Consider the following 23,678-nt stretch of genomic DNA (forward strand, 5'->3'; position numbering starts at 1 on the left):
AGTAGTTAAGCGGTCTGTAACAACTTAAAACGGGCTGACAAGACCTCGGGAATTGCGATCTAAAAAGGCTGTCCATTTTTTACGATTCTAAAATGGAAGAAGAAAGGAAGCCCCAGACAGGCAGCCAATAGAAAGAATAGAAGGTGAAGCTATGTCGTCATTTAGATTCAGAAAACCCTTTTTGATGTTTATGATCGTTCATTATTCTCGATTTCTATCAACAGATTCAACGCACAGAAAGCACAGCTGATGCTAAAATATTTCCACTAAGTGGCTCATGTCTGTGATCAGCTAAAGTTGCGTATCCGGCGGTTATTAAATTTAGATATTGGAGCCAGCCAGACTACACGTTTAGGGTCGGAGTTCACGTCTAAGGCCCAATACCCGTCCCAAACCCCTAGGAGAACCCTTGGGGCGGGAAAAAAAATATGAGCCTAATGGCTTATGGTTTCTTTTGCTCGTTGCTGGTTGTCAATGGCCGCATGGCCCGCATCCAGAGATATTTTTTGAGTAGTAAGTCTACCCCTGTAACATTTTGATCTTGTTTACGCTTTTTATTATTGTTGTCTGGTTAGGGGTTATGCTTATTTTTGAGAAATTTGTACCAAATTAACCTGATCTTTTTCTTTATAAAGTTCTGTACCTTCTGTTTCAAAATCCTTATCTCAAGGGTGCGTCCATAGCTGTTCTGCATAATCTGGGATACGGATAACATATAATTCCAAATCAACCAAGACATGCTTGGTTCTCACTTTCATATGACTAAAGGCTGACTCAATTCTGCAGGGAGAATCTCTGGCAACTTGGTTACAGATATATGGAGTAAACAATCCCCCACAGCAACTAGCAAGAGCCAAGACTCTGGACTTATGCTGCACCAAGGTCTCGCTTGATCAATAAAGAACAAGTTTGAAGAAGAGTAACATGTAGCTTTGCAGGAACAGTAAAAAAAATTAAAAATTGCCATGTGGGCCAAATTTTAAGGCTTTAACGTGTGTTATATTTTTTGTACTGAAAATGAGGGTTCCAAAATGTTTCTGTAAGACTGACATTGGCTGTTTAGTTTTCTTAAGTGGTCCAGTGAGGCTGCTTGATGAATTTGCTAATAATTATTTATGATAATAGCAGCTTTAATCATCAATTTCCAAATACCAACATACTTCTCGAGACACTGCATGTCACAATTGACTCCCATATTCTACATGCGGTTCTAGGCCTAGCTTTCTCAATTGGAATAAAAATCATCATCACCTTTGCATGCCCTTATCTGTTCTTCTTCACCTCAAGCAATGCAGCAGTCGCTTGGCTTTACCTCAACCACTTCCTCAGATCATTTGTTGAGGGTGGAAAGATTTCTTCGCCAAGACTATCTGCATAACAAGAAGACAAGTTGGATTTCTGCTCCATGCCAAAATGGCCTCCATGACCGCTTTTATAGCTTGGACTCCCCAAGTTGTAATCATAAACTTGATCTTTGCTCCCGTCGACACCACATTGGTCAGGAACTGGAAATGATAGACGTTTTTTGGCAGATCCCACTTTCTCCCTTTCTGGGGTTGAAGGCCTCTGCTTTGGCGCACTTTGAGACCGGAACCGAGCCATAGCAGATGCTGTAGCAGCCATATAGTTAGGCAATGGTGCAGCAGCCCCTGCAGTACCACTCATTCTATGGGTGTAGGATCCTGAGTTTGGTGTATGAGGTGATGGGTGGCTCTTCTCTTCTTTGAGGTAGCGAGGGCTAGCTGAGTACATTTGGAGAGGCTTTGCTTTTGATGGAGATGGCGTGATTGAGCGAATGGGGAGACTATTGTTGGCTTTGTGGAGAGGGGATGTGACAAAGTATGAACTCGGCCTCCGTTGTTGGTGGTGATATTGACGATTTGATTTTTGGGAATGGGGGGCTGAGAAAGAGTAAGGTCTAAAGGTGTCAATTTCAACAGTTTTTATGGGATCTATGCGGTCACACGACATTCTGCCTGTACTCTCCCATTGCTTCCTCGTTGTCCACCGATCAACCCATCTGGTGTTCCCATCAAGCTCTTCCTCACTTTCGGCAGCGCCTCTGTCGGTTCTCCAAATCTTTTCATGAAACAGATGCAAAAAACACGTTTTCATCAGTTATTTCATGAATTTAGCAAAGAACATTGCAGTCATGTAAAGACAGGTCAGAGACTGAAACGTCAATCGAAACCTGGTGAGAGAAGGCATGAGCAAGAGCCTTTTCACGTTTCAAGGCAGCTTCTTTCGTTGCCTGCAAAATGGCTTGAATCTCCTCCAATGTTTTCGGGTGCTCGTCCCAACGGATCCAATCATCGACATTGCCGCTTTCTTCTCTAGACTGCATCACAACTTACAAAGGCCAATAAAAAAAACACAACAGGTTGTTGCCAGTTGTAGCTTAACACAAGTCATCTTTAATAAGAATTTCTTACACTAGACTTCCTGTCTACAAGATGCGAGCTCCATAAGCTGTTGGGATCACTGAATACGGAATCCGTGCTTCCTTCATGCGCGGAAAGCCTCTTACGTTGATCACGCACGCGGGCTTGCACTCGAACCATAGCCTCCATGCATCTAAGAGTAATATTCGCTCGCTTTCGAACATTGTGGCCTCTCACTAAGGCTTGCAGCTTCACCAGCCCCTTGAGTGCCCGAAGAGCTCTCCTTGCCTTCAAAACCATGACTATTGCTTATTCCAAATATCTTTGCTTATGACAGCAATTTAAAGTGCAGGGAACAAACTCGTTACTATATCGTTACCAGATATCCTCTAAAAGCTGTCTGTATAACAATGGCAGCAAAGTGTTCTCTCACGAAAATGGAAGGCCTCGTGAGGCGAACAACTTCTACAGCTGCTTGGGCTGTTGCTACTGCTGCTTGAGCAGCTGCTGTAGTGGCTATAGCCACCGCAATGGCATGTCTTTGCTCGGCTTTAGCAGCTTCAGGAATAGTATTAAGTGCTGAGCTTTCAGAATTGGTGATCGCTTTAGCATTGTTAGCAGTTGTGGCGATGGTCCTTGCTTCACTGTGTTGTATAACTGTTTCCTGATATGAAGGCTTCTTGAAAATCCATCTTCTTTTTCCTCTTTTCTGCGCAAATCAACCAAGAAAAAAAAAATTGATTTGAAGTTTATCACATGCACATGATATTCAAGAAAACGGAAAAAGCAAAAGTTAAAAAGAATTAACATTCTCTTCTTCCTCTTGTTCGTTATCTTCTCGCCTTCTACAGCTCCTCTTCTCATTTTCCTTGGTAGGAGACCTAAAAGCTTTCTTGACTGCAGTCAACCAAGAGTTTCCTCCAATCTTCCCCATCGAAGAGTTGACACAGAAAGCAAAGCAAAACTGCGCCGGCTTACATATAATGCAGACTATAACAAAAGAAGAGCTTTATTTCATAGCCTCATACAGGAGCTTCTCTATGTGGAGGAGTAGTTGGTATCTATAAATGCAAAAGTCTCAGAGATATAAATGAAAGGAAAGGAACAAAATTATGTTGCAAAAGTCTCAGAGATATAAATGAAAGGAAAGGAACAAAATTATGTTGGCTGCAACTGGGCATAGGCGGATAGCTAGCTAGTCCTCGCATTTGGGAAAAGACGCTGCATTATATATATATATATATATAAAAATTAAGCTTGTAACGTTAATGTGAACAGTATATAATGCTAAAAGATATGGTGTTTTCTTGTGGCATGGAGAACACTAATGGAGTTCTGTGTCAGGCAGTTTCAGACAACATGAAAAAGTGAGTACTCTCGATAACGCTGAAAGTTGGATGGAGAGTAGAGAGTGCCAGAGGCTAAGCTCTTTTCGCTTTCATGTTTCTCAAAGAGACTCTCTTTCAGCTGTAAAAACGACCAAGGATCTCTCACGGCTCTTTCACGTGTTAGGAAGTGCCACCACTGACATCGATATAATGATGCTTTTTGGGAAATTGCTTCACTATATAATTTCCTGTAAATAAGTTGGATAATGTTTAGTTTAACTGAGCTTTCCATGATCTCCAGTCCGTACGAAACGCGTGGGAGTTCATGGCTATATTGGTAATCTCAAGCAGTTCATGGTGGACAATGATCTGAGGTGGTATGTTGGGATTGGTTGAAGTCGCAGAAGAAAAAACGGTTCATCACAGAGGAAAAGGATACAGGATAGAAGACAGAGATTGCTCAGGGAGAAGACCAGTCAAAACCTTGACCATTTTATTTTGGGAGCCTCTTTATTAATTGGGACTACTCTCCGATGTCCGATTCGCAGAAAATGTATGGCTCCCTTGTATAAAACTTCCTCGGATTCGCATTTTTTTGGTCCTGCCATACAGTCACTAATTCATGACAGCTTTCACTGCCCTATACACTCGCTCGTTCAGGGCAAATGCCAATAATGCTTGTAATATGTTAGCAGACCAGCTTCGACCGGAAGAGGGGGGGGAAAGGAAACGTCTTGATTCGTCACGTAGGAACATTCCACAAACAACGTACAAAACAAATGTCATATCTAATGTTTAAGTTACCATTATTATCCTTAATTAGTAGGTGGCATTTTGATAACATATGACGAGATTAGAGTGATCAGACATTTCCAAAAGGAATCGTAGTACTCGCAGGTATGCTGAAACCCTTTACTAGATAATCCAAATGTACGATCACATGCGATGAAATGTCTTTTGCATTAAAGAAATGCAATTATCGCATGCTTCTCCAATAATGGAAACGTTTTTCTTTATTGGAATAAAGAACGACTTGAACATTTAGGCAGCCTATTTTGATAGGTCGTTAATGGTTACATCACTCTTTTTTTTTTTTTCCCTTTCTCTTTCTTTCGGTTCTTTTATTCGGAGGCAGAGACAGGAAGCGCCAGAAAGAATTTTGACGGATTTTAGAGACAATATTATTTTCTTTTTCCAGTCTCTTGTCCTCTCTTTGCTCTTTTCAGCTTTTCAAAGAAGGGGTCGAGATTCTCTAACGGAAGCAAAAGCAAAAGAAAATGGAGCAGACTTGTTAGCACTTAGGTAGCAAATAGTACTATGTTTTTGTAGAATCTAACATAAGGTCTCCTTAAAGAACCAAGCAAAAAGCAATGGCTTATCTGAGAGGAAAAAAAAAAGAGAGAGAGAGAGAGAGAAAAACAAAATCTAACAGGGTCAATGTAGAAAATATCCTTTTCTTGCCGGCTAAGATGCAAATCCTGGATCTTTCCGGAAAGACTAGACAGCCCGAATATGTTGCAAGTGACGACAGGTCCAAGTGTTGGGTCCAGAACGTTCGCAACCTCACTCCAAATTTCAAGAACCCTCTACAAACTTATCCCGTTTTATGCCGTGCACAGAGCACAGTCTTTCTTCCTAGGTCTATATATACTCATCGTCCCCCTTCCTATCTTCACAAGGTCAAAGAACTAGACATTGGCAACACTGCAAGCTCTCTTTATTATTTAGACGCTTATCTCTCAAAGTCTTCTATAACTGATACTTTCTCTTATAACAATGGCTTCAACTTTGTCTTGGTCTTCTTCACCATTGGTATCAAACAGGGCCAAACCCTGTTCCACTAAAGCTATAATTCCACGCTCTGTATCTTTTCCGTCCGGGAATTCTAGCTGCGGCCGGCTGTCTGTTGTAAGAGCACAGGCTGCTGGGGATAACAAAGATACGTCAGTGGACGTGCACGTCGACAAAAACAATCAGGGGAGAGCTGTTGAGAAGAGGCCTAAAAGGTCGGCTGTGGATGTCTCTCCTTTTGGTAAGTATTCAGTTCTTCTCCACTAATACTAAGACTGTTTTTTTTTTTTAAGCAGTAGCTCCACATTTGTTTGTGACATGTGAATCGTGAATATGGCTGTTATGGTGATTGATGGGTTTTGCTATTAAAATTGAGCTAAACATAATGTCTAGGAAGGGGCTCGCTTAAAGATGTTAATGATTCTATTGTAACCAAAACTGATAGGGGTCAGTACTTAGAAGAAAGAGGGTCCCTCAGTCAGCATATTGGCTTGCGACTGTCTTGAACCCTAACAAACTCTTTAGTTCGAAGCTAATGCACTTCCCCTGTTTTTCCCACTTGGCTTGCGAACAGCAGTGCTTCTCTCTTTTAATTGAGTGTGGAAAAGGCTTTGATTGTTTTCTTTTTCAGATTTTTTGGCCAATTTTACCTTTAATCATTCAGAATAGCTAAACATAATTTGCCGATCACAGGTTTGTTCGACCCTTTGTCTCCTATGAGATCAATGCGACAAATGCTAGACACAATGGACCAGATATTCGAGGATGCCATGACATTGCCCGGCAGGAGCCGGTCAGGAGGAGAGGTGCGTGCACCTTGGGACATTAAAGACGATGAACATGAGGTCAAAATGCGATTTGACATGCCAGGACTGGCAAAAGAGGATGTTAAGGTCTCTGTAGAGGACGACATTCTAGTTGTCAAGGGAGAGCATAAACAGGAAGAAGGTGGAGATGATTCTTGGACGAAGAGGAGCTACAGTTCCTATGACACTCGTCTCCAACTCCCAGACAACTGTGAGAAGGATAAGATCAAAGCAGAGCTCAAGAACGGAGTTCTCTTCATCTCCATTCCTAAGACAAAGGTCAAGCGCAAGGTTATTGATGTAGATGTTCAGTAAAACGCTTTGCGGGTTTCGAGAGGGTGCCTTTGTTTTTACCTTAGGCGATCTTAAACTTTGTGTAGTATGTATAAGTTTCGAACGTCTCTGTAATTGTAAGTGTACGTATATATTAATGGGAAATGAGATCTTTTTCTTTCGAAGCCATTAATCAATGTTTTATTTCCTTTGGAAATGTGTAGCCTTAGTCATTTCGTCTAGGCGCTTATCAACCAATTGCCAGTTCAATTCCCAATTTTATGACACCGTAAGTAATTTTAACGAAGAACAAGTCTTTGTGATGGAAAAAGAAAAACCCTCTCCCCTGCTATGGGCATGTTCCATCGACCCTGGTTTTCGTACTCTAATTTTCCCTATTTCTCAAGGCATCAAAACGGTATTGACGAATTTTCTACTTTCCTAAGTTTTCTGGTATATTTTTATCGAAGTTTATAGGTAAATGTAAATGAAAAAAATATCGGTATCTCTTTCCTACGTTCTAATTCCTACACTTTTGGGTATTGGACAAAGCCTAACAACTATGAGAGAGATCAGAAAATCAGTGTTCATTCTTTTCTACAACATCAAAGTCAAAAGAATCATGCTGCTCTGAAAGGCAATGAAAGTGATACTCTGTATGTGCTACAATTTCTTTTCATTTCAGGCAATTCCATTTACATCATTCTGTTTTGTCAAGAAACATATATATTGCGCTGAAGTTCAGAGTTAGAGAAACAACAGAAAAATTTTAGTTACTCTATTAACAACTACTCGTTTTCTTCCGAGATAGATTCGAGCTTTGGCTTCCAATTTCTAGGAGATACAACAAAATTACCATTACTTTTCTCAAGCCCTGCAAGAACCTCCTCTACCGATATTTGCTTCGTCAGCAATTGCTGAAGCTCTTGCTTTCTTATAACAACTTTTATTCTCCTGACACCACCGGTTTGTTGTGTACCACCCACGGATGAAATTCTTTCAGGAGTTGGAGCTCCGACAGGGTCTTCTGAAGGAAGAATGTAGTCAAGCGGGAGATGCTGGGTAACCGTCTTTGACAAACCAATACCCGAGCCAGAGAATTTCACCAAGACATCTTTAACAAGAATTGGTGCTCTGAACTCTAGTATCTTTCCATCTATCTTCACCACCTGCAAAACTTTCTCAGGCTTGGCGTTAACGGCACCCAGGCAAGAACCTTCACTCGGTCTACGAAGAGCCCAACAATTACCCATATAGCTGCAAAAGATTAGAGCCAGGAAGAGATATGGCCTAGGAACTATGGGGTACTATTAGCAAGAGAAAGAGCTAATAATATATGAGACAAAGAGAGTTTGTTGGTTGATTGTAGAAGGAGCAGAGGTAACATATATTTAAAGTGACATTAAACAAATATTGGGTTTGTTTTGCGTTGAGTGGAGTAGTAGAAAGCTATCTTTCCGGCGAGAAAGGCAGGTTAAATTACATCTGCGGCTGCCCTAAAATATTAGTAGTAGCGTTATGGTAATAAATTTTTTCTCTAAAAAAATGGGAACTTATAAAATTGTCAACACGCATGCAAAGAGAGTCGGTTAGTGGAAGGTGGCGCATTGGCATTGCCCATCCATTATCCTCCTTTGCGCATTGGCCATTGGCTCTGTTTATTTCTAGGAGCCTAATAGTGTCCATGTCACATAGACATCAATTACCGTCTATCAACTGGATGACTAAACAAATGGCACAATGTAATCGGTTGGTACAATAATTGGTCAATTAAAAAAAATTGCCACCAAGGAGTATTGGGCAGTCCAAATCTTCATGGTCACTTGGCCAGATTGAAAGGCAAGATATTAATTCTTGATATTTATACACCTACATAGTGGTTCGTTATCGACCAACACTTTCATCCTCCCTTTTTTTTTGCTCTTTCTTTAAAAGAAATTTGTACTTTGCATTATTGCATCATCCTTAGGGTTTGGTGATGTCAATGAAGCATAAGTAACATGGACGAATAAAAAGACTACTTGTATATTTTATAGAATTCGGTTAGAGTGGGGGCTTATTAATTTCAATGGAAGCATTTGGCACGACTCTCTGATTACCGATCCATGGGACCATTTCTCGGCACCTAAAACACATTCAATACTCTCAAGTTGAGGGACAATTTCGATATAAACAGTGTAGGAAGATTTCCTTTCGGTAGCAACATTCCCATGGGAATTATTTTCCATTGTTTTTACATGTGTGCTGAGTTGCAGTTGGCATCAAAAGGTTTAGGTGAGATGGTATTGTCCTTTGGGGGCTATACATATTAATGTCTTCTACCCTGAAATTCTACTTAAATAAAAGCCTATTATTCTAAGGGGGCTATACATATTAATGTCTTCTACCCTGAAATTCTACTTAAATAAAAGCCTATTATTCTATAAATTAACTACGTATTTTATAATGTAAAAACGTACATGAAATTTGAATACCAAACTCTTGAACATGCAAAGCAAGTGACCCTCTAAACCAGCTAGACCCATATCCCCGCGTGTCCAAACGAGCCTTCAGAAGATTATTTTCCAAACCTTCTTTGTTACTCTTATAAATATTATGTTATTAATTATGAGCGATGATTGACGAGGAAATTAGCCTATTGCTAACAGCCAAAAAAGCCTCTGTTTAGTGGGGTCTCCGAATCGGATGCATAGGCCTCTTGCAAACTTTGCAGCTTCAGTCTTTCTTCTTTTTTTTTTTTTCTATTCTTTTTAATTATTCTTACTTTCTGTGTAAATTGCCTACCTAGCTACTGAATTCTCACTCCTAACAAAGTCTTACTATTGCTTTTTAGGTGTTCGTGGGTAATGTTGGTTCCTCCACTAGGAAAATGTCATTATCGGGTTGAGACAAAAGGAAGAGGAGACTTTGAAAGATCTGGTCATTCTGGTCTTATTAAAATTTGAAATTTATTACGGAGTAGCCTCCAAGTTCCAACTAACCTAACTAAACCTACAATCAGCTGGCTTAACGGAAACTAACAAAAGGGGCGACCATTAGCCCCGACCAAAGGGTTAGTAAATCCAAACAAAGGAATGCGTGAAACGTGTTGCACTACTGAATCCTCCATTGAGCTTTTTAAGGGTTCTCTTATGTAACGAAAACCTGAATGTTAAAGTTTGAGAGTATTTCCACCTCGACTCATTTTGGAGGCATTTTTGTTCAATTATGGTTCAGTCTGATTAGGTAGGGCCGAGAAAAGATAGCATGGGCCCTATATGTTCGCGGATGGAGAAGCCTATTGGCTATTGGTGCACCATTCCATTTTTTGGAATTCCCCATCTTTTACTCTCTAGAGTCTCCAGAGCCTTCCATCTCGCTCTAGTATATCATCCCCACTAAGCTAAATTAATCATGATTTATGATAGTCTTTCCTTGGTAAAGTTCAATGGATTGATCTTTTTATTGTTTAATGGGGTCCGTTCGCTTCTTGGTTTTGTCCTTTGGAGCCGCCGCCTTCTGCACACTCGGGGCTTGTTCCTAATGGGTTGTTAAGACGCAATAGTCCAGCGCAAATTGCAAAGCTCCTACTAAAAAGGTAATATAATTCCTTACCTTTAATCATGACTTTGTAACTTAATTAAAGCAAATTCGGACAAGCTTAATGGTTCACAGTACATTAAAAGGACCACGTAGACTCTTTCCTTGTTTTGTCGTTTCGACTGAAGTGCTGGGCTAAGAAGGTGGGAGTTCGGGCCCATATTTGGGAAGAGAAACTCACCCTGTTAAACTAATGTGAACTGGGCTTAAATCAGTGTTCAGCTGACTTTGGATTTTGCTGCATCCATGGGTTACAGATTCGGGGAATGGAATGCCACAAGATGACTGGAATTCGGGGACAGAGGGTTGTTGGGGCTTTCGGCCTATTTGAGCAAGAAAGGCTCTCAAGTCCGGATCCGGGGGAAAATGCACCCGATTTCGCTTTAAACTATTTGATTTAGTGTTTGCTTAGTGCCAATTATTTGGTGCGGAAACAGTGAAATATACGCTAGTAAAGAGACCAATGGAAACACTAGGTACGGAAGATGGAGCCCAAACCTTTTCAGGAAAGCGGTCGGCTGATCATGACTTATCTCAAAAGCTTTAACAAAAGCCCTATATATATAGACATAGACATGATTTATCAAATGAAATTAATGGTAATCAAATTGAAATGAAATTTGATAATCAAACATGGTTATTCACGAATTCATGGTAATCAAATTGCAATGCATAATATTATTGGAGAAAAGACTAGAGAGTCAATGTATAGTTGTTTATACTCTTAGGGATCACAGAAGATTCGCAAGGTAAAACAACGGTTTGTTTCATACAACAAAACCAAATAGGAAGCACGTTATTTCGATAAGCAATAGAAAAACATAAGAGATGAATTTTTTTAGCTTTCAAAGATAAAGTGTTGTTGAAAGTAATTTTTTTTTTATTTTAACTAGTTTTAATCAAGAGAAAAAAATTTGTTACTTGTTGAAAAAAATATAGTTATATGCTATGTTGAAAAAAAAATTATTACACGTCATATTTTTTTTATGATTATAAAAAATGTAACAAATAAAATAATTCAAAAACTAATTATCCAAATTGGATGATTTTGGATAATATATTTTTATCCAAATCCTTTTCATCCCAAGTTGAATAATTTTTCAATATATCTTTATTTTCATATCAAATTTCTTTATGATTTTAAACTTTATTTTTGTCATAAAAGTGTTTAATTTCAAGAGTTTATATCCTAGTGAAATACAAAAATAAAGAACAAGTTACAAACACTTTATATTTTAAAAAATATTATTATAATTGAAAAAAAAAGTTATTACATGTTTTAATTTTAAAAGCTTTATGTTGTAGTGAAATACAAATGAGATACTGCAAATCTACGTAGATATTATGGTAGAAGATGTTATACACCAAACTTCAATCGCAGATGTTACACATCAAATTTCAATAACAGATGTTACACGTCAAGATCAAAGTTTCTACACAAGATGTTACACGTTAAGTCTAAAACTTCAACACTAGATATTACAGACAAAACTTATTTTTTCCTACTGATGTTACACAAGGCATTAATCACTTTGTTATATGCCAAAGTATATTCTACCAAACTTAAATAATTGAAAAACTCAACACTAATAAACTCAAGAATCTATTGTTACTCACCATGCCATATTTTTTGATTTGTAGATCTATGATATATTATTACCTTTTATGTCATGCTCTTTAATATGTAGATCGACGACGAGAGATGGACAGAGAGATGATGATGATGGTAAAATTAGAGAGAGTTGGATGATGAGAGAGAAAAATGGAAAGCACAACAAACGAATGGAGACAAAAAAAATTGAAAACATTTAATTTGTTTGAAATGGTTTTAAATGTATTTTTTTATATCATAATTAAAATTGGATAAAAATAATTAATTTTATATGAAAAGTTATTTTTGACATAGATTTACGAGGATGACTATTTATTACAATTTTGTCAAGAATTAATTTATTTATTGTCCGAAGAAGAAGAATAGGTTAAGATTGCTGAATGAGCGGCTGTTGAACTGGTAGAGAAGGTGAGGGTCGATGGAATATGTCTTCTAATGGCCTATAAAACATATAAATTTACATATTCGACGGTTAATAATTTAGTATGCATTAGCCATTAGATCAACAGTTTAATATAATAACATGGAAAAGGAATATATGCATAAAAAAATTACAGCAGATGAGGAAAGAAGAAAGATATGCAGGAGAGTTGGATACAGCAAGGCACGTACCTTTGGACCCATTAAAAAGTAGTATATTGATGTCAAATGAAAGATGGAAAAATGGAAATAAAGTTCTTTGTATTTCATTGGAAATTCCCCCTTTCTACTGTTTTTCTTTTCCCTTTTTTTTTGCCCACTTGCACCTTTTTCTATTTTTTTTTTGTTATTTTCCTTCTCTTGTTTAGTTATCAGTACATTCTAAGTATAATCTTCAAGAGTCGTACAAGGGTTTTTTCTTACCTTTTGTTTCTCTGCAGTCCTCCGTTGGGTTATGTTGTAGTTTTTTATTGTTACTATTATCATTTACCCTTTTTTTCAAAACCTCTAACGGTGATAATAACTTTCTCGTTGAGGGTATCTTTGTTGGGGAATCTAAGGTGAGTTGGCTGTGGAAATCTATTGAGTTTCTGATAGAAAAAGAGAGAAGCGAGAAGAAAACCTATTGATTGGAGTTGTTTTAGAGGATTGATGTGATTGCTTCACTCCATAAATATTTTTGTCAGCCAACGGCTCTTTCTCACTTTGTCTCCCCTTTTCCCAGTGTATTTTGGCTTTTTAGGTGCTGATTCTCGCCTGGGTTCTTTCCTTTTTATCTCTCTGGGGTTGGCTGTGCTTTGTTTTGGGCTGTTATTCCCTGTCTCAGTCAGGGCCAAATAAGATGGCGGGTGAAAACAATGCTACAGGGTTTGGTGACACGACTTACACCAAGATCTTTGTTGGAGGTTTGGCCTGGGAAACTAAAAGAGATGCCCTGAAACGTTATTTTGAGCAGTTTGGAGAGATTCTAGAAGCTGTTGTTATTAATGATAAAACTACAGGAAGATCAAAAGGTTATGGCTTTGTAAGAACACGTCCCCTCTTTCTCTCCTTTCCACCTCCTTGATTATCCAGGGTTTTGCTTTTTGTTTTTTTTTTTCTTTTATGGTATTTTTAACTTTGCTTTGATTATGGTCTTCTAGGTGACGTTTAAGGATGCTGATTCGGCGATGAGGGCTTGCCATAATCCATTTCCTGTGATTGATGGAAGGAGAGCAAACTGTAATCTTGCATCTCTTGGTGCTCAAAAGAATCGTCCAACTTCTGCCTCTCAGCATGGTATGTGAACTCTTCAAATTTTCAACCCCTTAGCCATCAAAACATACAATCTATATGGCAGTTGCTATTGCGGGTGATTGTTTCATTTGATTTTTTTTCTTCTTCTCTGTCTCCTTGCCTTTACATTCGCTTTGTTAGTTTGCACGTTTTGCTAACAACGTTACAGGAATGGAGAAATTTAGCCCACCACCTCGAGTCATGGCACCACCCAGTACTGGTACTCCGGCAGTTTACCGTCAAATCATCCCGCAATACGCATTTCCTTATTCGGCTTACGGGTAGATCAGATTCAAATTCTCTGCATTAGCTTAATATTTGAAAACTGATATGATGTACTTAAATTCGTAGGTTTTAATTTGTGGTTTAATGTTCTAAGCGCTTGCCCTTTAACATTCAGGTATCCTGGTTACACACAGGACATTTATTTAATGGTTAGTCTCTTATCCCATCTAAATTCTGCGTCCATCTGAGTCACACTTTAGAGTTTAGACCAGTCAATGCAACTTCCGGTTCAGAATTTGTGGTATTCAACTAAAAATAGAATGCGTTTTTACCGACATGGTTAATTATAGCAACTTTTAACTATGAAATCCTCGATGTTCATGTTTAATCATTACAAATGTGTAAAACAATAGGATATTTTGATGTGAGATTAGTTGTTTTTCCAGAACTATTACAATGCATACGGAGGGCAACAGCTCCCATCCCATTTCACCACAGGGTCATCAGGATCCCATGGAGTCTACTTGAGTTACTTCCCACTCTATCACCAGCAAGGACAGGGCAGCCCAACTCAGTATCCCAAGATCACTCAGTATCCTTACCCGTCTCCGCCATACCGTGCATTTGGGAGCTTGACACTTCCTCCAGCTGCCTCTCCTTCACCGCTTGCCCCCACCGGTTGAGTATCTAAAATTTTACTGTTCTTTTATTTGCACTATTTGACTTGATGGGGGCAATAGATCTTATTATAACAGGCTTCCTTTACAATGCAGCTGCACCAGCCACAGCAGAATCTGCCGGCATGCCAGGAACTGCCTCTGCACAGAACTCGTCAGTGTAATGCCAGCGCCAGTAGAAATGTGGAAAGGATACAAACAAGAAGTCAACTGAATATACTCTCATATAGGCAGAAAAGAAAGGAAAGAGGTTTTACATTTTTCCTTTTTTTTTTTTTTTGCAAAAACACACCTCAATCATATATGGCAAAGACCCAGGGAAGCATTCAAGACTAAATGACAGAAAACGTTTTTTGCATTTTTAGCTTTGCTATTTGGATTATAGTGTATTCTTTTTGACACGCAACAATTTACGCACTTTTTTCTACCCATTTTAGGAATACACTTTTGTTTAAATTCATGTCTCAAATGATCCCACACTGTTTCTTTTAGCCAAACCATATATATGTTCCCATTATTGGTCATGAATATTCATAAGATTTTTAATTATTTTTTTCTTGTCCAGAAAGCAATACTTGGTCTGAATTATGAAAGAGATAGAAAAAGCTTTGGGGTTGCTTGGCTTGTCAGTTCATCATAGCTGTTTTCCTTCGTTTTGCAGTTTATTATTTAGTCACTGTCTCTCTGTCGTATGTCTAAAAAGTGAAAAGTATATTTCACCTTTCACATTCCTAGGGCATTTTTATCTTTCCACTGTCTATCTTTTGCATATTCACCTTCCGGGATTCATGATATATGTCGGGAATCCGAGAAAATGCCCACACAAAACTACACAATCATCGACTGCCTGGGTTCCTTTCACGCACATGATTGTGCGTATATAAATTTGCTTCTAATTTTCTTCAAATGCGGCGTGAGAGAAGGACTATTAGACAGCAAATCCCCGTTAGGGGAAGGAAGGAGGATGATTGGTCCACCCTCCACCAGCTAAAGGCAAATACCAACTTTTTCAGATAAGCTTGTGGCTGGCTGCTCGCTAGGTTCCTAAACCCACAGCATGAATGCTATCATTGCCAGCTTAACTAATTTTTGTGGTTGAAACTAATCACTTAGCGAAAGTTCAATTTTAGACATAAAACAGATATCCAAACTGAAAATTTTGTTGGTACTTGTACCATTCATCGGACAGAAGTGCCTTTCCGAACTTCCTTTTCAGGACCAGTGTCAACTCCACACAAAGCTAGACCCCATATGTTTGCAGCTTTGCGCAACGTCTACTTTTGACCATTTTGGTTGGCGATTAATTTAGATTAGTAAAATTTTAGAACCTTGACAATAGCGAAACCTACATGTCTATGAAGCTAGACCAGAAATGCGTCTTCAAGTATTAAAATTTAAATGTTCAGGTATACTGTAATAGTTGGTTTGCCCTTGGTAGAAGACATCCTTGTTGCCAATGCATTGGCTGAGTCTTAGCATTGAATAGGTAGGAAATACAAGAAATTGACACCCAAATTGCCACACCAACCATTTAAATGTCCAACTATTGACCATTTCTCAGATATTTTAGTCAGTTACTACCTTGAGAAAACTGGAAATATGATACTAGTATTTCATATTTCACTTTAAATCAGGAAATCTAAGAAAGAAAATGGGATCATAAGATCAATTTTTTGGAAAATGTACATAGATTCCACTTTGAAGTTTAAACCTACCAATCCAACTCCTCTGTTAGAAACTCAAACCAAAGGAATACACAGGTCGGACAATCAAGCAATCCATAACACATAAAGGCATCTGACATTGCAATTATCGAATCCTCACAACAAACAAATCAAAAAGAACACTGGATATAGTCTACTTAAAATTATCAGTTGTTAGATATGCCTGAGCAATCTGTCTTTAGGGATCACCCATATGTAACATAAATTAACATACATGTCCTCAGTCCCATCCAATTCTACAGGCTAAAGAAGGCAACCACAATTACCCCCTATAAGTAACAAAGATACTGAGCTAAGACACAGGGACAAGATGATAAACATTAACACCAAAAGTACCTCGATTGTACTGCTGTATCTATGTATGTATAAGTAAATACATATATTGGCAGTTGATCAGTCCATGAGAAAGTAACAAGCAAAAAGATGATTCAGTGCATTGCAGGGCGAAGAGCACGGGGCCGAACAGGTGTCTTTGATGGGCTTACCCTGCATATGCAAAATAAATCCCATAAAATTAGGGGACAAAATGAATTTTACAACCCATAAAATGCAAGAAATCAGCCCAATCAGAAAAATCTCGTTAACCAACCTTATGGGCAGTGACCCCAAAACTGCACCACTGCAGTTGAGGGCTGCAATCGCACTTTCAGCCTGCAAGAGTGAAATATTAAACATAAAGATCATCTTTGCATGCAGCATCCAAGCACATTAACTGGTTTACACGTAAAGCCAAAATTATAAGAAACTCCAGCAAACAAGTTGCAGCACAGCCATTTAACAACAATTACAAGGAAAATGTACAAACATATTCTCTGCAGCAACATGCAAACACATTTTGGCAGTTCCATTCTGTGAGAAATATGTGCAAAATTATTCCAGCTAAACAGCTACAGCAGATTTGGAGCCAACAATGCCAAAAGCTTAGGTTATTAATAGGGTGGAAAGGAGAGGGGTAATCTGATAATGTAACGGCTTAGATCCCAGTTCAACTATGCTCCTTTAAACATGCAGCGTACTAGAAACAACACTCAGAAATCACCTAGTAGATTAAATCACATATAAAACAAGAGTTATCATGCACTTATCTTCACACTTTGCTCAACTACAGACACAAAAAATCTCAACTGTTAGAAAAAAGTATGAAATCATCAAAGACAAATGAGGAAAGTGCATTAACTAGTCTTCAAAATTCCCAGCAACAGATAAAGTGATTCATCTTGTGAAACTACAATGCAATTCCTCAGGTAAAGAAAAAGTTGAGTATGATGCAATAAATGGCTGTATAGTACTGAATACTAAACTAGGCAAGTCTAAAGCTCAGACTGCTCTCAAACAAATGGATAATCAGTCTGTCCAGCTGCCAGAATAAACCTGCTAACTGCAGAAAACATCATTCTGCAACACATTAAATCCTCATCCATCAGTCAATAGCAGGTACAGAAAGATTTCATTGAGCTTGGTTCACTGTCCTTCAACACACGCTTCCACTAAACTTATGAGACACATGCTCCTCATTTCACCATCCTACAATCAACAATTCATGGAGCAGCAGGCACAATCATAACGAGTCTTAACAGTCTTGCACCAACAGCTGTGAAGGCCCTAAGAAAGACCATACCTTTGAAAAAACACATTTCAAGAAGTTCCCCATTCATCAGTCTAAGATGATCTGTAGTGAGAGAAAGGGCCAATGGGAAGATCTGGACTACTACTATGGAACCGATCATTTTCACAACTCAATTCTCATAATTCAACTCCCACAGTCCAATTTGACAATGTATTTCCTATATAATTCACATCCCAAAAACCATTTCAAGTAACACAATCAAGCAGCAACTGAAGAGGAGGAATGATGCCAAAACAAAAAGAGGAGAAACTAGGTGACCCTCCTGAAGAGGTTTTAGCACCATCGCCACTTTACTTCATCCACCGAAAATTTAAGATCAATGAAAAGACTACTGAGGCTTGGAATACCAGAGAAAGAATGATGGTAAAATATTCTTGTAAACAAGGAGCTAAACACTGTTGAAGGGAAATAGACCACGTCATTTTTCATCTTGGAATAAATAAGCTTCAAGGTTATACTACATTACAGAATGTTCTCGATTTGAGAAAGAACAATACAGGTAATGTAATTTAATGCCATATAAACAGATTTTGCAACAGTTTTGGTAAATAAAGATAGCAAGAGAGTAAATACCATTGCGAACTCGACAAAAGCTATACGAGTGGAATGATGATAATCTCCCAGTAGCCTCAAGCGATGAACCTACCGCAAAGGAATAATGTTCAGCAAGATATCATCAAATTTAACAAATATTAGACAAGCAGCACTTATAAGGTAGGTCACATGAGAAACTACAAACCTCCCCACAAACTGATTCAAAGAAGAGCTTGACATCAGCTTGAGTAACCTGTATCAATTGAACAAACAAGTCCGAAATTATTGCTCTAGTTGTTGATCACACTGGCATTTAAGAAAAATAGTTGACAGAGTAACAACCTTCTTGTCTATGTTTGTACAATAAATAGTCCTTGTGCACATCTCGCGCTCATCCTCAGACTGAAGAGCATAAAACATTTGAAGCCAAGTAATTAAAAATGAAACCATATATCAACATGACTCTGGTCAATTTCTATAACTTAGACACAACTGTGAATAAAGATCATTCATCATATATATGCTTTACCCTCGGTAAAAAAGTCGGGTTAACAGGTGCAATTGCAGTCTTGGAAGGCAGCACTCTTACAGGGTAAAAACCAAGCATGGTCCCAGACAAATTCAAAGCAACCCTTGCATCCTCTACAAGAACAATGAATCGTCAATGATGTAAAATGAGGGCATATATCAATGCTTACTAAATGCATAAGACTCCCATAATACCTTCGCTATAAAACTCGACAAAGGCAAAGCGGAGAACAGAGTTAGGATCACCACATATACGACAATCAACAACCTTTTGGCCAAAATAACAGGAAATTGTTTAGGAGAATAATCCACCACTACTAGGTTGTAATCATAAATTGAAAATTTCGTAAAAAATAGGAGAAAAAACAAGAAGTACCGGTCCGCAGCTTAGGAAGAGACCTGCAAGATGCTCCTCAGTAACCTATAGAATAAACATAATAAAACAGTCTGATATCAGTCCACAAACAAAGTTAAACAAAGGCAAAAACCATACGGTGTGAAACTATGTCACCTGTAGATCAATATCAGATACATAAACGGTCTTCCTAATTGCATCCTCTCGCTGTGCCATACTCGTTCTATTATTCAACCTTCTCTTCCCTTGGCTAAAGTTATTTCTCTTCTGAGTAAAAAAGAAACGAGAAAATCAACAAAAGCAACCAATATAAAATTGTTATAGAATAGCCAAAGAAGAAATGAAAGGAACATACCCTTCTATTAGTATGTCCATTGACGTTGCCGGCTACAAAATTGTCAGTATCATATCCAAACCCATTTTCCAAAAAGGGATTAGTTTGATTTTGGTTTTGATCATGGTTATCATTAAAATTATGATGATGCGGATGATTGGCAAGGGAAGGAGGTACAAATTCCTCAGCCATGGGGTTAAGCTTAGACAAAATCTCTACCAAATCCCTCATATCATTCTTGAAAATTTCACCATTACCCCCATTTTCCAGATTGCTAAACCCATTAAACCCAGCAGTCTTTGCCCCCACCTGATGCTGATTCTTTTCACTAAACCCGTTCTGCATCTGAGTATTGCTATCGCCATTGCTGTTGACGGCTGCTGCTGGTTGTTCTTGCTGAAAGTTGGCTTCCTTAGTAGTCTTAGCAGCGGTCACGGAATCAGTCCTTGTTTTTGATTTATCTGGATCGTTTACCGCATTGGAATCAGATGATACTACAGTGTTTTCCAAATTTTGACCTGATGACCCGATTTTTGCCCCAGCATTCTCAGCAACCGCCATGGTCAAATGGAAGCTCCCGCTATCAAAAAATGGTCTTTTTCAGATTCCTCTGTAAACAAACAAACAAAATCTCATCTTTACCATCCTACCTTACAAAATGATCCGAAAAACAAACACCCGGAAAAAAAAAAACGCTAAAGTTGTTGTAGTAGTTGTTAGAAGAGCAACGTACCTGCCTTATCTAAATGGTTTCCATCGATGTAAAAGCCAAACCCACCTCAAAGATCGTCACTTTATGTAATATGGATTTAAAAAGGAAAAAGAAAAAGGACTCTGAATATTGATGGAGGAAATGGGTAAAACAGAGGACAACTTTTTTTTCCTTTTATTTTTGGCTTCTCTCTATATTCTTATACTATAATATTATTATATATTGGTTAGAGTGATGATCCTCTAAGTGGAAAAGCAGAGCTTTGGAGAGAGAAAGGTGATGGAAGAGAAAGAGAGAGAGAGAGGAAAATGGTCTGGTTGATGTATTCTTTGGATCGTCCGTTTGTGCTGTGCACTGACTTCTTGGACCTCCTTCACAACGTCCCAAAAATTTATGATGTTTTACTTCGTCAATTTTACAGGCCCATTTTCAGACTAGTGTATATATCTCTATTATATTTCTAATATTCTTCTTTCCTTCTTTATTTTCTTTCTTCCATATTTCCATAAATACCCATCCATGTTTGACATTCATGCATGTGTCATGTGTCAATCTCACTCCATCCATAGCATCCATCTTCATTTGTTTTTTTGGCAAGTAACCAAAATTTTGATTTTTCGTCATCACATCCCATTTTCTTGCCTTAATAAATAGAATTCATATGCTATGTTCTCTTCACATTACTCAAAAGCATTGGTTTGCCGGTCGAGGGGAGGAAGAAAGAAACAAAAAGTTAATTACAATAATCGTATTTAACTTATGGACTATGATAATAAGCCTATTATTAACTTTCTTATTCCTATTTTGTTTATTTAAAAATCAAAATTTGAATTGCAATTTATCGTGTTTATTCTATGATTTAAGGATTAAATCTGGTTTTGCTTATTTACTTTTATATTATCTCATTTAAAAAAATCATATCAAAATTATGGATAATATTTTGTTTTAGTCATGCATTAGTAGTTTGCTTTTTCATAATCATTAGCCATTACTTTACCAAATACTAATTCTTTTTTATGTATACCTTATATAAAAAAATTGTAATTACGGGAAAATGTAAGGTTATATTGTACTCATTTGGAGTTTGAACAATGAAAAATACTTATGTTTCATAAAAATAAAATGCATCCTAAATTTAGTTTTCCCTTCTTGCCCCTTCATGTTAAAATTGATAGATGAAAACCTTATTTAAATAATCAAAGTAGCAAAATAATTTCAAAACTTAATAGATGAAAGTCGTAATTAGTAGTATAATAAATCGCATATTAAATTAAAAACAGTGAATGTGAATATTAATATTTAAAATTTATCCATTTATTAAGAAATTTTATTTTTTTATAAAAATAGTTATGAAAAGTTTGTTTGAGTTCTTAGTAGTGAAAAGATTAGAAAATATTATAGGATTTATAGGGAATTAAGATAATTATATAAACTAATTTGACGAGATAAGCTCCAAACGAAGCAAGCATGTCCAAAAACCAAAATCATGCCAACAAGCAAATACATGATGATGAAGATGATGACGAAGAAATGATAGGATGCGGGGTCATATTTCTCCGCAGTGCGATAGATTCAGTCTGATGGTGACACGTGTTGAATGCATCCGTTGTGAATCGATAGAGTTACAGGGACCGTCATTATCCACTGCGGTGACAGACATCGGGTTGTTACGACTAATGGTCCCCAGTCGCACTCGTGCTAATGTACGAAAAATGCCAAAAAAAAGAAATTCGGTTAATTTAGATGCCCACGTGTTCATCCGGCTCGGTAAGGACGAGATTGCTTCCATTGGGTTGTAGATTACAGAACGACGCCGTATTGGAATTCTAGAATGTTCATCTCCAAAGCAAAGATTGTGTTTACGTTAGCAGGTAACAGCCTCTTTCTTGCCGGGAAAAAATAAAAAACTATAATAAAAATATTAAATACAAAAAATGCGTTTCAATTTACATGTTCAATTTGGATTCCACAATAGCAAAAGTCAAAATTTTATCATGTTCTGAAACTTATCTTAAAAAACATTATACTTAAAAGAAAAGAAAAAGGGTTCTTAGTCAAATTTTTGTTAGTGAAATAAGAAAATGTAAATCAGGAGAATTAAACATGCAAACTAGGATTTTTAGGATCAGAAATGGAAGGTGGATTATATTTATATATACCAAAATTTCTTCCCTTGTTTCTTTGATCAATGCTTTCCTTAAACTGCATATAAAGAGAAAGATTAAACTTCTAATCTAAACATGTTTTGCTGGGAATAAAAAAAAGATTGGTGTAATGGGCAATGTTGTGGGGTATTCGCAGTGGAGTGGACCACACATTTATTAACAAAGATTAATGGAAGCTGCGTGTTTCAGCCGTTGATGTTGTTGTAGGACCACCCAAAGCAAGGCGCCATTTTCGACCCATTTAATTACCTCGTCGCCACTCGGATAACACTTTATTTCCTTTTTATTTTTATTTTTTATGTTCTTCGGTGCGACTCAAGAAAACGACTTTGATGGCCCGTTTTCCCGTCGAGATACAATGCGTAAATGATTACAGCGTTTGCTTTTGTGACTTTTTGTCCTACTTAGTCTTATGATTTTGGTAAACATTCCTAGTTACCAAAAATAGTTGATTTATGCGTAATATGTGGAAAATCTGATTTGATCAAATATGAGGAGCTGCAAAATGCATGCACTGTTTTTTTTTTTTTTTTAAATAATGCATGCACTGTTATTAATGATTTGAAATACAAAATTGCCTAGGATGAACAAAAGACAGAGCGGCACAGAAATGTAGGAAAATACGGTGATCTTAGCCACAAAAAAATGTAACGTCAAAGCCTTTTCCATACAGTTCTCAAACAGTGTCGTCTTAAAGTCCGATTCGTGGCACTGAAACCCTGGCTCGTTTCCCAACTCTGCCAAGGGAGAACGACCGAAGAAGAATCATCATGAATCTTGATAAATAATAATAAAAATAAAATGAGAAGAAGAAGGATCAACCACAAATTAAGTCGAAACTTAATTAGCCCGACTCAAAGAATCCAATTTAATTTAATTTCTTTAAATCAAATTGGATTATATCAGATAATATATAGTAAAATAATCTAATCCGAATTTACATTGATTCAATCTAAAAAGAAATGTTTTTAACATGTGACTTAAAATAATGGGATACTCAAAAATAGTTCAAAATTTATAATAACTTTAATATGTATGAATCAAAAATTTTAGTTAATTCAATTTATTTAAATGATGTACAACCCAATTTTAAAATGTAAAACGTATTGAATGCAAATGTGAAAAGATCAAAAGGAAAATTGTTTATATATATATATATGTGTGTGTGTAAATATATTTACTTAATTGTGAAAGAATGACAATTGATTACTGCTAAGGTAATTGAATTTCATGTAAATTAAGATACTTGTACAATTTTTATGTTTTCTTTTAATTATATACTAAAATTTACAAATTTATTTTAGTTTTATTTCATGCTTTGCCTAACTATAG

The 23,678-nt window shown here is 37.3% G+C and overlaps 5 protein-coding genes across 8 annotated transcripts; 2 read left to right on the forward strand and 3 right to left on the reverse strand.

Moving 5' to 3' along the window:
* On the reverse strand, positions 1,019-3,493 carry LOC18605847 (protein IQ-DOMAIN 1). The gene is made up of 5 exons (XM_007039122.2): positions 3,190-3,493; positions 2,761-3,090; positions 2,433-2,669; positions 2,192-2,338; positions 1,019-2,079 (listed from the first exon to the last, which is right to left on the reverse strand). The coding sequence occupies exons 1-5, from the start codon at positions 3,313-3,315 to the stop codon at positions 1,309-1,311; spliced, it is 1,611 nt and encodes a 536-aa protein (XP_007039184.2). The 5' UTR covers positions 3,316-3,493; the 3' UTR covers positions 1,019-1,308.
* Positions 5,273-6,772, forward strand: LOC18605848 (small heat shock protein, chloroplastic). Its single transcript, XM_007039124.2, has 2 exons — positions 5,273-5,741; positions 6,194-6,772. Exons 1-2 carry the CDS (start codon positions 5,486-5,488, stop codon positions 6,619-6,621), a joined length of 684 nt encoding a protein of 227 aa, XP_007039186.2. The 5' UTR covers positions 5,273-5,485; the 3' UTR covers positions 6,622-6,772.
* Positions 7,221-8,212, reverse strand: LOC18605849. Its single transcript, XM_018116662.1, has one exon. The coding sequence runs from the start codon at positions 7,830-7,832 to the stop codon at positions 7,368-7,370; it is 465 nt and encodes a 154-aa protein (XP_017972151.1). The 5' UTR covers positions 7,833-8,212; the 3' UTR covers positions 7,221-7,367.
* LOC18605850 (RNA-binding protein 38) lies at positions 12,573-14,920 on the forward strand. Of its 2 annotated transcripts, XM_018116661.1 has the most exons (7): positions 12,573-12,750; positions 12,915-13,214; positions 13,333-13,468; positions 13,635-13,746; positions 13,866-13,899; positions 14,137-14,368; positions 14,464-14,920. In XM_018116661.1, exons 2-7 carry the CDS (start codon positions 13,032-13,034, stop codon positions 14,529-14,531), a joined length of 765 nt encoding a protein of 254 aa, XP_017972150.1. In that variant the 5' UTR covers positions 12,573-12,750; positions 12,915-13,031; the 3' UTR covers positions 14,532-14,920. The 2 variants fall into 2 exon arrangements, with proteins under 2 accessions (XP_017972150.1, XP_017972149.1); XM_018116660.1 differs by having other exon boundaries at positions 12,576-13,214.
* On the reverse strand, positions 16,149-20,550 carry LOC18605851 (polyadenylate-binding protein-interacting protein 12). 3 transcript variants are annotated; one of them, XM_007039128.2, is made up of 11 exons: positions 20,207-20,550; positions 19,491-20,079; positions 19,292-19,402; positions 19,157-19,201; positions 18,976-19,048; positions 18,782-18,894; positions 18,595-18,654; positions 18,458-18,505; positions 18,292-18,360; positions 16,681-16,742; positions 16,149-16,577 (listed from the first exon to the last, which is right to left on the reverse strand). In XM_007039128.2, the coding sequence occupies exons 2-11, from the start codon at positions 20,028-20,030 to the stop codon at positions 16,520-16,522; spliced, it is 1,179 nt and encodes a 392-aa protein (XP_007039190.2). In that variant the 5' UTR covers positions 20,031-20,079; positions 20,207-20,550; the 3' UTR covers positions 16,149-16,519. The 3 variants fall into 3 exon arrangements, with proteins under 3 accessions (XP_007039190.2, XP_007039192.2, XP_007039189.2); XM_007039130.2 differs by having other exon boundaries at positions 19,491-20,049; positions 20,203-20,550; XM_007039127.2 differs by having other exon boundaries at positions 20,203-20,548.

Source organism: Theobroma cacao, chromosome 3, assembly GCF_000208745.1.
Source record: "Theobroma cacao cultivar B97-61/B2 chromosome 3, Criollo_cocoa_genome_V2, whole genome shotgun sequence".
Classification (NCBI taxonomy): domain Eukaryota; kingdom Viridiplantae; phylum Streptophyta; class Magnoliopsida; order Malvales; family Malvaceae; genus Theobroma; species Theobroma cacao.